We start from the raw sequence: 13,838 nt of genomic DNA, 5'->3' as shown, positions 1-13,838 counted from the left end.
ATTTCGTGCCTATTTGGGATGGTACCGTGAGGCGTTGTTCACTTGCAGAACGCACGCTTCTGGAGGGCGCATAAGTCTGAACTATCGAGTTTAGGTACTTTGGTGCAGAGCCAGTGGTATTGTAGGCAAACATCAGTGCCTTAAATGTGATGCGAGCGGCTATCAGCAGCCAGTGCAAACTGATGAAGAGAGGTGTGATGTGTGCTCTCTTCAGCTCATTGAAGACCACTCTTGCCACAGCATTCTGGATCAGTTGCAGAGGCTTGATAGTACATTCTAGAAGGCCTGCTAAGAGAGCATTACAATAGTCCAGTCTGGAGGGAACAGGAGATTGGACAAGGAGTTGTATGGCCTGCTCTGATAGGAAGGGTCTAGTCTTCCTAATGTTGTATAAAGCCAATCTGCAAGACTAGGCCATTGTAGTAATATGGTTTGTAAAGCTTAGCTGATCATCAATCACAACTCCAAGGTTCCTGGCTGTCCTAGAAGGAGTTATGTTGACGAACCTAGCTCTATAGAGAAGTTGCGATGAAGTGCTGGGCTGGCTGAGACCACAAGCAGTCCTGTCTTTGCAAGGTTGAGTTGAAGGTGGTAGTCCTTCATCCAGCCAGAGATGTCAGACAGGCTGCAATGTGAACAGTTACCATTGGATCATCTGGTTGGAATGAGGAGTAGAGTTGAATGTCAACGGCATAGCAGTGATAGTAACAGTCATGCTTCTGAATGACAGATCCTAACGATGACATGTAGATAGAGAAGAGAAGTGGTCCAAGCACTGAGCCCTGAGGAACCCCAGTAGCAAGAAGTTGTGACTTAGAAACCTCCCTTCTCCTAGACACCCTGAAAGACCTACCTGAGAGGTAAGACTTGAACTATTGGAGTGCAGTTCCTGAGATGCCCATCTTCATGAGGGTTGACAGGAGGATCTAGTGGTTAACTGTGTCAAAATCAGCAGACAGATCCAGCAAGATGAGTACTGAGGATTTGAAAGCTGCTCTTGCCAGTCTCAGGGGCCGTTTATGCAACAACGTTTTCAGCCAAAAACTGTAAACTTTTTATGCATTTTGCCTGTTTGTTTCCCCGTTTTGGGGACTGAAAACGCATATTTTTGAAAACGCCACTGTTATTGATTCCGTGTAAACACCCAAAACGGGAATCTTTGAAAACGGTGATGTCATGTGTTTTCATAGTATGTGTTAGGTATGTAGATATGTGCTGTATGTGTGGTACTGTTGTTGTTGCTGCTCAAGTGTTTGCTAATGCTTCTTCAACCAAGTGTGGATTTACTTCACCGATATTACAACCAACAGCGGAGACGCATCATATAATAGTCACTTGCCCACAGGTGCTGTTTATTAACAAGGTGACAGTGCCAACTACTGGCCTGGCATACGTAATACAGTGTTTTGCCCATTTTCACAAATATGTGTAAACGCAAATCGTTTTGAAAATGTTGTTGTGTATGCGTGTAACTTTTTAAAAATGCAAGGGAAAAACATTTCCGTTTTCAACATAGCCTCAGTACTTCAGTAACCGAGAGCAGAGCAGGGCAGTCTCAGTTAAGGGGCCGCTTTTGAAGCCGGATTGGTTATTGTCCAAGAGATTGTTCTGTACAAGGAACGTAGAGAGTTGGTTGAACACAACTCGCTCAAGTGTCTTTGCAATGAATGGAAGGAGGGATACCGGTCTGTAGTTTTCTAAAAGTGCTGGGTTTAGAGTGGGTTTCTTAAGTAGTGGGGTTACTCGAGCCTGTTTAAATGCTGTGGGAAAGATACCAGTATGAAGAGAGGTGTTGATGATGTGAGTGAGTGCAGGGATAACTAAAGAAGAAATGGCATGATGAGGTGAGTGGGGATAGGATCAAGCGGACAGGTAGAAGGATGCTTGGAAAGGACACATTTGGAAATCTCTGCCTCCGAGAGAGGAGAGAATGAGAAAATAGTGTATTTGTTATGATGTGGTTGTCAGTTTGAGGTAGGGAGAATTGGCTGCTGATGGTTGTTGTTTTGTTTATGGAGAATGTTGCAAAGTCATCAGCTGTAAGAGTTGAAAAAGGAAGTTGGGGAGGAGGACAAAGAAGAGAAGAAAAGTTTTTTAAAAGTCTGCGAAAGACGGAACAATTGTTAATTTTATCGTAGTAGTATGTGGTTTTAGCAGTGGAGACATTTGCAGAGAAGAAAGAGAGAAGATGGTAAGGGCATGTTTGTTTTGGTGATTTCAAATATCAACAGCATTTCTCAGAAATCACTTACTGCACCTTTAATACTTTCAAAATTTAGAAAATCTCTCATCGACATGTTGGATAGTATGTTATGGAATGCAAAAGGAGAAATTTTATGAAAACTATATTTTAATATAACCCAATAAAAGCTAGGTAGTGAAATTCATTCAGTTCATTCACAATATGCACACATTCACTCTATAGTAGTTTAGTAGTAGAGTTTCTTTGCCTTCACTTTGTTCACATGCACAATTACAAATTACATTTGACATTCCCTCCAAACACCAAATGTAACCACCAGCGTAACATTTTCATCAGAAAAACAGTGGATTAATAGTGCATGTATTCCTCTAAATAATCTTTCTGCAGCCTGCTTATTTATATGTAGTTACAAATCAGTCTTCTGCACAAAGGATGGACTTAACTGGCTCTAAACTTGAGCCCATGGACTGATGCTTTGGGAAGAGGGTTTGATGTAAGTGTGCTGTAGATTGCTGATAGAGTTTCCACAGCACTTGTTTTGTATGCTATGAGCCACACAATCACAAGTACACTCCCACATAACTGACACCATGTAACAACATACTGTATATGTAACAAATATTTCCTTTATGGAAAATATGCTATACTAATAACACAAAATACAGTTTGACCTTGACTGTAATCTTCTAGCAAGAAATTCATTTGCAGCGCTCTGCAGTGTTATCTTATCATACATGCCTAAAAAGGGGCAGATGCTGGCAGCACATTGTATAGCATAACTACTTTATATATATATATATATATATATATATATATATATATATATATATATATATATATATATATATATATATATATAGTAAAAAATAATCTAATTTTAAATTTATTTTTAGTGACTCCATTTCTGGTTAAAAACGTTACATTTTGATATGCAATTTTTTGTAAAATATAGGAATGAGCCGACTGCTGTAAAACATCCATGCTGCAGGTGACATCACAGAGTACCGTACTGCAGCTACAGCATCATGACCAGAGCGAGAGGGAGAGGGAGAGAGAGAGAGAGGGAGTGAGAGGGAGAGAGAGGGAGAGAGAGAGAGAGAGAGAGAGACTGGGTAAGCCTTGAGAGAGGGAGAGGGAGAGGGAGAGGGAGAGGGACAGGGTGAGAGAGAGAGAGGGAGAGAGAGAGTTATGCTGCACTGCACTGCGTGCTCTATTGCATGTTAGAAAAAGACAGGGAGCTTTAAAATACGTTTGATCTTTTCTTTTGCCATTCTAGTCCTGTACACGTACGCACACACACACACACACACACACACACACACACACACACACACACACACACACACACACACACAGGTGAGAGTAAATTCGAGAAGTGGGTGTGGAGCGTGAGTTTAACTGGTAGAGCAGCTTACTACACTTTCACATCACATCCACTCTTCATTGCAGCGTGTCCTGCGGAGGTGAGTGACTTTACATGACTCTCAGACCTGCCTGCACATTTACAGAGGCTTTGAAGGACTGGAATGTTTATTTGATGCTGCTTTTAAAGATGAATATAAACAATAACTGTAATGGCCATAACAACAGTACTGCTACTACTACAACTACGCAACTTACTATTACTGTTACTATAAGAGACCAGGTGCAGTCATAACAGAGTAGACAAGGAAACATTATGAAGAATAATAATAATAATGAACTGTTATCATGTGTGTGCACATTCACATTGGTATCTTCTATATGAGGATGTTTTTAAATAGTAGAGCAAAAAAGCTGCACTCAGTTTGTCCTACTAACTACCAGTGCATCAAAAGGATCCAGCTGAAATTATGTTTAATGTTTCTGCTGTTGCCTGGATATGGAATTATGACTTGTCAGTTGGCATTGTTACCTCAGGTCCATTGTTATCTATAATCAGTTTTGTTTATGCTTACTTTGTGTCATCTTGACTTCACACCACAGATGAAACTTATTACATCTATGGCTGTAGGGATACTGAATATAGCCCTGTAAAATGATTTATCTGCTTCTTTGTGTTAATGTCTCATTTAACCAGTATTATTTAATCAGAAATAGGGCTGAATTTATGAGTTTAAACATAAAATAAAATCATTTGTAAGCTACCTATGTTCACTTTATGCAGTGAGAAAGTATAGTGTAGCTAAACTATATAGCCTTGTTATGGGATTAATAATTTACCATAACAATCACATTTTAAGTCCAAATATGCAACCCAGTTGTTGTATTAGTTTGAGTTTTATGAGCAAGAGTGTAAATGTTTTCCTTGTTGACATAAGTTCACAGAGAGCGAGTAAACGTGTTCCTGCGGGGTTTTGGCTGTAGATGGCTCCTGCAGGGCTTTACTGCTACACGTGTCGAGCTTCACATCGATAATTAGCACATTTAAACAGTTCGTTTCATCTCAGCCCTCTCTTCATGCACAGTTTGCCTGACAAAGGTCAGATGGTCCCTGGTGTGATTACTGCTGGGGAAAAATAAACGACCAATAATTTAATATTACCACAATGCTCAGGAAGAGTCTGATTTGATTCTCACATTACAAGACATGTTTTCATGCTCTTAGAACGTCAGTGTGTATCATTAATGTTTGTTTGGTTTTACATGATTCAATTGTTATCAGAAGTCTCAGACGATGGCCCTAAAAATAAATAATGGAATACATCAGTTACTGAATCCAGCTGTGAGCCGCTTGAATAGTTACTCATTCACGTCATAAATTCATGTGGCTTCGTTTGATAGGTTCTTTAAAGACATATACCACTCCTAAGCACCATTATTACACACCATCGTTTCATCTGTTGTGGTCGTGTCCATTGTCAGTATGTAAGGATGCGCCTCACCCTGTTGTCTTCCCCCAGCAGCTCGTAGCGCGGCTGTGTCGGTCCTCCGCATGGATATGAAGAACATGAGAGAGTATGTGGGCTGGCTGTACTATCAGTACCTGCTCATCACAGGCATCTATGTGCTGGAACCGTGGGAACAGTCCATCTTCAACACGCTCCTCTTTACTATGGTGGCCATGGTCATTTACACCTCCTATGTGTTTGTGCCTATTCACGTGCGGCTGGCGCTGGAGTTCTTCTCTGAGCTGGTCCGAGGGCAACCGGAGAGCACAGTGGCCCTCATGAACTCACGATGAACTATTGATCTGCTGTGTGATTATTGGCTTGAAAACACTTGTTTATTTTTCCACTCAGGAACAAACAAGTCTGATGAAATGAGGTGTTGTCAAAGCCATGTTCAAGCCCTTCAAGTCTTCCACATTTACCTGGATTCCTGCCCCATCATGGGATTTGTATGCAAAGATTTGGATGCATTCCTGCGTGATCGCCAGTACTAAGGTTCTGCATGATATCACTCATCACATACGGACACTTCTTTGTGATTAACATCCTCATCATCACTGGTTGATAAGAATCTAATCATAATTTTGATTCTGTAGGAGTCCCTGATCAGACTAAGGAGTTATTATTTACCCCAGTGCAAATTAAAAGTCTTTTTTTTTATTACTGCATGGTGAATTTCATATTCTGGAATTTTTGTAATCACCTATGCAATATGACTGCTCTACATGAAGGTATATACATGTTTATTTTGAATACAGATTGCTGCACTTGATCGCAAATCAGTAGGCCGTCAATGGAGCCCATTTTAAACTCCTGTGTTGATTGGACCTTTGTTCTGGTGGTGGTGGGACCGTCTTCCATCATTTCTTTAGTCACTGTTGCTGATACAAAGTTGCATGCACAAAAATGTTTGCATGTAATCTGTGCCCTGCAGACGTGGAACAAGTGTCAATCACACATTTTTAGGCACTTGCACATTTATTTATTAAATACTTAATATGGTTAATATTGTCAGCCACTAAAAGAATGTAGTTCAGTTGATCATATTTTACCATGTTTAAATCAATTCCACTGATTTCCTAGTTTGGATTTCCTGTTTTGGCCTTATGAAATTATGACTGAAGTTACCAAAAATATTTTTTCTTAATTTGTGTTTGTCTGGTTATTTGATGTGACATGCTTTAAATGATGTTTTTGTATTTTTAACTGTCTGTGTGATGTGATGTCAAAACACGTCTCATGGAATAATGACACACTGGCAAATGAGTGTGACACTTTTCATGTGTATAATTTCTTATTTTTCATAAATAAATAAATTTCACAAAATATCTGTCCCATTTTCTGTACTTTCTATAACTTTTAGGATATAAAATTAATGTGGCCTCAAAATATATTTAGAAAATGTTGTAAATTGATTTCATCTACAAGAGGGCATTTGTTTATATATATTTGAAACTGTAAAGCAGCGAAGCGGCCAAACTGGTTTATCAAGTCCAAAGTTATTGGTGCCTGGGAGGCTGATCTAATATTGCTCCAACAATCCAGTTTTCCCACCTGGCTTTTTAAAGACTTCAGCACACCTGACAGCCGGATCTGAATTCTTTCCAAGGCTTTCTTTTTCACAAGACATGCTTTTCTTTTTGCAGCGAGGTCTTGTCTGTGTGAATCAGCAAATATCATATATCCACCGACACCCTTGTGTGAAACTGAGGTTTAATATTAGAAAGTCTGACAGTTATGTCAAATGGTAATATTTTAGGACAGGCAGTGGAGAATATATGACAATTATAACTAGTTTACCTTCATCTCTTAAACCCCTTTTTTCTTCACTTTACTTATATACTGATTATAGCCAAAAATGATGTGACATCATGTAAATGATGACCCTTATTAGTTCTTCATTAACTCAAAGCAATTAACAGACTACAGTCTTTTAACCTTAATGTCATAATGTTAGTTAATGTTAGTTTCACTTCCTGTCTCTTGAGATACCTTCCTCTGATTTTTGAAGGCAGCATAGATGTATCCTTCACTGCCTTTGATATCCCACAATCCTCAATTCTGTGACAGTTGAGCTAAGAAAAGAAACAGCATCCTGTTGCGGATGATGGGCAGTTTGAGTGTAAATGTATGCTTTTGACCAACTTATTCCACCTTTGATGTCCTTTCTAGCAAGAAATTAGTATTATAGTAATTAAATATTCACTTAGTTATCACCAAAGCTCTTCCTGTTATGCTGCCCCAGAAGTCTGTCAAAAAACAGTTTCAGGAGGTATCTTCATGCACAAAGAATAACTGCAAAGTCATTACCTGATAAGGCAGTGAGGCATCAATTTTTTCAGATGCATCCACACTTTTCAGTTCATGGAGTCTCATAATGAGCTGATGATCTGAATCAGGTGCGTTAAATAAGGAAGACATACAGGATTGGAGTTAAGAACCACTGTATTAACTTTATAGCCAGTAAAGAACTGGCCCCCTGGTTTAGCCTGAGAACTGATCACCACTGTAATTATGGCAGTGATTAATACTGGTGCTCCCTATGTGTGGTTGGTGCAGTTGGATGTACCCATCTCCCCCAGAAAGTAGTTTTAACTGAAGGGGACCACTGCCATTACAGTAAATTGCTAACTGAAAACTCAAGAATGCAACACAAGACCAGTAACTGCACCACTGCATGATTTGTTTACTGAAGTATTAAGCTGACTACATCTGTTCGATTATGCTGGATGGGATCTCACTTAGCAATTTTTCAATCAATTTACAGTTGCTGATGAATCAGGTGGACCATGGACGTCGCTAGGCCATTTTTAGGGGAGCTATAGCCCCCCTAAAATGACCACTCAGCCCCCCTAAAATTTTGAGATTACATTAACTGTACACGATATATATATATATATATATATATATGCACACACACACACACACACACACACCCTCATTGGGGGCTGAGCCCCCTAAAATGAAAAACCTGAAATTGCCCCTGAGGTGGACACTACCACATCCCACAGCAGGGAAACATTAACAGCCATTATCCGTTTATATTGTTATGCATGATAATAGTGTTTAACTCATGTGACTATAAAGTGTCATCAGGGCTGTTATGGTGTGACGTGTCTGACCATTTACCAGTCTTTCAAATGATACATTCTGTCTTTGGAACTTGTATTACTAATAATGTGCATGTAAAATATCGAAATTTCACCCTCAAAAATATTGGAATATTCAAATTAGCCATCAGTTCTATCATATGGGATGAGGTCATGTTGTTGCAGGATGCTATTAAAGCCTATGATTTATTTCTGACTCTCTTTAATTCTGCTCTGGAATCCAGTTTTCCTCTGATAGCTGTGAAATCCAAAGTAGCTAGAGACAAACCCTGGTTTACCGGTGAATTGAGGAAATTATCTAGAAAGAAAAATCGGTTGTATCGCAAGTCTGTCACCAAGCCTACTCCTCATAACCTAGAAACATACAAAAAATATAGGAACCAATTCACAAGCTTAAGGCGACTAAAAAAAAGTTTTATGCCGACCAGTTTAATCGAGTCTCTAATGACATTAAATCAACCTGGAACATTATAAATCAGGTACTAAGTCGTAATAGGAAGGCTGCACCTGCACCCATAGAGATGAGGGACTATGATAGATGTCTATCAGACCCTATTGATATAGCTGATGGCTTCAATAATTTCTTTACCAAAATTGGTTTCTGATTTAGCACATAATATACAGAAAACTGATAATGATCCATGTAGCCAAATAAATGGGCGGTACTCTCCCCTCCCTAATCTTGATCATCCAACTACGCAGGAGGTCCGAGATATTATTTTTTCTTTAAAGAACTCAGCCCCTGGCCACGATGGCATTAAGAGTATCCTCCTTAAGGAGACCATTGATCATATTATTCAACCTCTTACTCATGTAATCTCTTTATCATTTCAATCTGGAATTATTCCCCAAGCTCTTAAAATTGCAAAAGTTATTCCCATTTTTAAATCAGGTGATACAAAGGTGTTTAGCAATTATCGTCCCATATCCATTCTGCCCTGTATTTCTAAGATATTTGAGAAACTCGTTTATGAACGATTAAATAGACATTTAATTGTTAATAACATTACTTACAAACATCAATATGGGTTTCGAAAAAAATATTCAACAGAACATGCATTAATACAGCTTGTAAATTATATATCAAAGGCCCTTGATAATAAAAAATTAGCTCTCTGTGTTTTTCTTGATTTAAGTAAGGCTTTTGATACTGTTTCACATGATATTTTGATTTCTAAGCTTAATAGATATGGAGTGGAGGGTACTGCCTTAGTTTGGTTTCGCAATTACTTTATTAAAAATTTGTTTATCTTAATGGTTTCTTTTCTAAAACTTCTAAAATTTCATTTGGGGTTCCTCAGGGTTCTATTCTGGGTCCTTTATTGTTTCTAATTTATATTAATGATTTATTCCTTTGTTGTGATCATTTCCTACCTATATTATTTGCAGATGACACTAATCTCATTGCAGTACACAAGGATTTTGTCACCTTGATCCAACATGTTAATGACGAGTTAAAAATATTATCAAATTGGTTTCGTACTAACAAGCTAACGCTCAATGTCAAAAAATGTAATTTTATTATGATATTTCACAATATTAATAAATTCTACCCCAAAGAACATGCTTGTATAGAAATTGATGGAGCTCCAGTTATTCAAGTGGCCTCAACAAAATTTCTCGGTGTCCTGATTGACGAAGGTTTAACTTGGTCCAAACATGTTGATCTAGTCTGTACAAGATCCTCTAAAATGTTAAATATTCTAAGAATTGTTTTACCTTCAATTCACTCATCTGCTCATCTAACGCTTTACTACAGCTTTTTATTTCCCTTTATAAATTATTGTAATGTTGTCTGGGGTGCTACTTCTCCCACTTATCTCGCAAAAATTGTTAAAATTCAGAAGAAGTTCTTGCGTATGATTTCCTACTCTTCTAAATATGCTCCTTCTGCCTTTCTCAGATACAAGATTTTATCAATTGAGAAAGTCAAGGTTTATTTATTATGCATATTTATTCATAAGTTTATTTATAAGAGAGAAGATTTACCACCAACATTACAACACTTCTTTACTTTTATTTCAGATACTCATATCCATCAAACAAGGCATAGAGAAATAAATCTTGTCTTGCCGTTCTCTAGAACTTCAGGTCATAAAACTGACCTCCGCTTTAGGGGTCCTCAACTATGGAGTAAATTAAGTTTGTCCCTAAGATCCATGTCTTCTTTGCTTGTCTTTAAAAAACAGTTGAAAGATTTTTTGATTTTACAATGACAGTTTTTGTTATAGTACTCTGTAGTATATTATAGTTTTGCTGACTCTTATATGCTACTCTTTACTTTTGATTCTCCTTTACTATTTCCCTTAAACATCTGTAACTTTAAGTTACTTTCATTAGGACAATCATGCTTCTGAAAATATGTTTTTCCCCTCTCTTTTTTAGTAGTCACTTATTTGTCTGCGTGCCTTTTTGTTTATTCATGTAAGTGGAGTGGAACTCTGTATAAACCCAACTGGGTTTCGTTCCCCTCCTTGTACTGTATCCATGTGATATCTGTGCAGAACAAAAAAAAAAAAAAAAAAAAAAAAAAAATAGTGTTTGTTCTGGGCTTCACTTGACCTTGTTAAATGACTAATGAAATAATTAAACAGAGTCAGAGCAGTCTGTGTTTTCTGAATATAAGTCTTTCTCATTAAAGCTGTGCATGGACATACAGAGCATTCAGACTGCTTTCTTTTTTACACTGTTATGTAATAGCAGTTTTTACATTAATCTACACTTTAAAGATAAATAAAGATTTGTGATAACTGTAAATGTATTTTTTTTTTTAAATCACACTGATATAAATATAAATAAATCCTTTGCTATGACACTTAAAATGTAACTCAGGTGCTTAACATTGAACATTGAGAAATTTGGGAAGAAGCCTTTCTTCCTCGGTAAAAGAGGTGACCAAGAAGCTGATGGTCACCCTGGTTGAGTTTAAGCGTGGAGATGGGAGAGACTTACAGAAAAACAACCATCTGCTGATTTAGGCAGTGGTGGGACAGAAGACTCTCCTGAGTGCATGACACATGAAAGCGTACTCGGCCTTTGCAAAAAAAATAAAATAAATAATAATAATAAACATTTTGTCTGGTCTGAGGAACCTAAATTCCAAGCTTCATGTCTGAAGGAAACCAGGCACAGCTAATCACCTGTGCAGTACCATCCCAATGGTGAAGCATAGCGGTGGTGGGGGTGTGTTTCAGTGACAGAGACTGGGAGACTGGTCAAGGTAGAAGAAAACATTAATGCAGCATTACACAGCAAAAAATCCAGAGTGAAATCAACTCTGCTGGGAGTACATGTGAGACCACACTCAAGAGTGTGAAAGTGTTAAAATAGGAGTGTTAAATTAACACTGAAGCAGAGTTAAAGTTAATGAGATAATTAAGTGATTAACTGAGTGATGATTGACCATTATTGACGAGACCTGATGTTAACGAGCAGAATCAACAAAGACAAAAATCTAAAATTTTTATGTCACCATTATAGTGGTCAGTGTTTGCTTTAGTTGGGCTCTTGACCCTTACGTTTTTAAAATTAGATTTTGTGAAACCTTTTGAGGGGGATTTTTGAGAAAGAACTGCCAAATATTCAATCATTGCAACAAAATCATTGCTCCCTGCAGCATGAAGGAAATTTTTTCCAGCAGTCAAAACTTTAATGATAAAAAAAAAAAAAAACACTCTCTGAAGGACAAAGTTCATGATAAAAGAACACAAAATCACAATAGTAATAATGACGAAAACCAACAAGCTGAACTGAAATCAGGGACTGCGCAGAACCAGTGAGAACGAAGGAGTCTGGAGGCTGGACAGAAACAGTGGGAACCAGAGGAGCTGGACAGAGCCAGTGAGGTTGAAGGAGTCTGGAGGCTGGGAGAACCTGGTGGCTGCCTCTAGCTCTAAAGCGGGAGTGGCCTCAAGCTCTGGATCTGTGGTGGGCATGATCTCTGAATCTTGGTGCATGGCAGGCACAGGCTCTGGCTCTGGCTCTGGGTCTGTTGTTGGCGTGGGGCTGAGTGGATATTCCATCATTGATATTACACCATTACTGGGCAGCCACATCTGGGTTTGAGAGTTTAATCCCGATCTAAAAAATGAACAGAGTAAAGACTCCAGATAAAGTACCAAGTACTTTAGGGGTTGAACGCCTTCAGATTTTTTTTTTATGTGATGAAAGTCGAGTTGAAGTCAACTATTCGCTGATGACGTCATTAATGAACATAAGCTTGGTGCTGTAAAAAACACCTTGTGCACAGCTATGGCATATGACACAGCGCTGCCCACATGGTTATTGCTCCTAAAACAGCTCCTTTTTATCAGTTCTTCTGTCTTTGGGTCATTATATTTCTCACAGATTTCTGCTTGTTCTAAATCAGATATAGATAAAGTAGCACATTAAATATTACATTCATATGAACGCATTAGTGAGAGCGATTGCATGTGTGAATAAATTTTACCTGGCAGCATCTCTCTACTAGTAGTGAAGCTGTGGGATTTATTTATTAAGAAATAAATTATAGAACTTTTCAGTTTCTAAGATATTTTATTCAGAAATCACAGAACAGTGTTGACAATACATTTCTGCGCTGAATGATTCTGTGTGCGCGAGATCAGCGTGTGACGTACGAGCTATTGTCTGTTCAGTTTCGAGCATCTGGTAATATAATCACACATGACTTGTGGAGCGCTATCCAAGTATGTATTTATTTGTAATTGTAACTATTTGGAAATGGAGCGTAAATGTGGAAGTCCTTCAGAGATTTATTATCCTGTTGTGTCCTCTATAGGACCAGTGAGTAGTCGACGTCAAGCTTAAAGCGTCATGGCAGAGCACTGAAGTCCTTGAAAGTGGGTCCCCCTGCTTTAGGAGGAGAATTCTGACTGCTGGTAAATCCATCATTTTTTATTCTTTCTTCTGTCAGGCGTTTTTAAAGCAGCAAAAAGCATATGGAAAAACAAAGACACTCTGAAGCAAAAATTCCACAATATCAGAACAGAAAACCACTATGAGAACAAAATGAAAACGGTATTATATACACAGGCAAACAAGCAACAGGTGAGCAAATTAAATGAGTTACCATGACAACATATAAATAACTATGAAAACAAATGGCATAATCAGAAACTAAGGAAACAGGAAGAAAACACAGGAACCAAAGGAAACAGATGACACATATTGTATGAACTTAAAGGGGTCATATGATGCGATTTCATGTTTTCCTTTGTCTTTGGAATGTTAAAAGCTGTTTGTGCATACAAAAGATTTGTGACTTTGTAGCTTCCTGGCTTAAAAATGTTGAACTCTTTCACTGATGATTCATAATGAGCTTTATTAAAGATCCGTCACCGTAGATTTGCAGTAATCACCGTTAAATGCCATAAGACATCACGAATCACCGTAAGAGCTTTACATGAAAACAAACAAACCGTAATATAAATAGCCCATGAAACAAACATACATCAAATCACATACAAACTAGTACAACAACGAATAACATCATAAACACAAATAACCCACATTACATAAAACAAGAAATCCAAAACAATACAGATAAGTCAATTTTACCTTATTCTCCACTTAAACCAGGAGCTAAATCCTTGAAGTTCTTTAACCCTATGCGTTTGGATGAATCAACCATGTGCACCGTAGCTGCGTTCCTTA

General features: G+C 38.0%; 1 protein-coding gene across 2 annotated transcripts; it reads left to right on the top strand.

Annotated features, from left to right (window-relative positions):
* The first annotated feature begins 3,356 nt into the window (after positions 1 to 3,356).
* On the top strand, positions 3,357 to 6,340 carry LOC109057304 (serine palmitoyltransferase small subunit B). Of its 2 annotated transcripts, XR_006161702.1 has the most exons (3): positions 3,357 to 3,666; positions 5,086 to 5,568; positions 5,832 to 6,340. XR_006161702.1 is itself a non-coding variant. In XM_042770739.1 (2 exons), the coding sequence occupies exon 2, from the start codon at positions 5,118 to 5,120 to the stop codon at positions 5,364 to 5,366; it is 249 nt and encodes an 82-aa protein (XP_042626673.1). In that variant the 5' UTR covers positions 3,357 to 3,666; positions 5,089 to 5,117; the 3' UTR covers positions 5,367 to 6,340. The 2 variants fall into 2 exon arrangements, 1 of the variants encoding a protein (XP_042626673.1); XM_042770739.1 differs by having other exon boundaries at positions 5,089 to 6,340.
* Positions 6,341 to 13,838: the final 7,498 nt, after the last annotated feature.

The sequence above is a fragment of the Cyprinus carpio genome, chromosome A15 (assembly GCF_018340385.1).
Source record: "Cyprinus carpio isolate SPL01 chromosome A15, ASM1834038v1, whole genome shotgun sequence".
Classification (NCBI taxonomy): Eukaryota; Metazoa; Chordata; class Actinopteri; order Cypriniformes; family Cyprinidae; genus Cyprinus; species Cyprinus carpio.
Note: the sequence above shows the minus strand (reverse complement) of the source record. Positions and strands in the feature narration are given on the sequence as shown.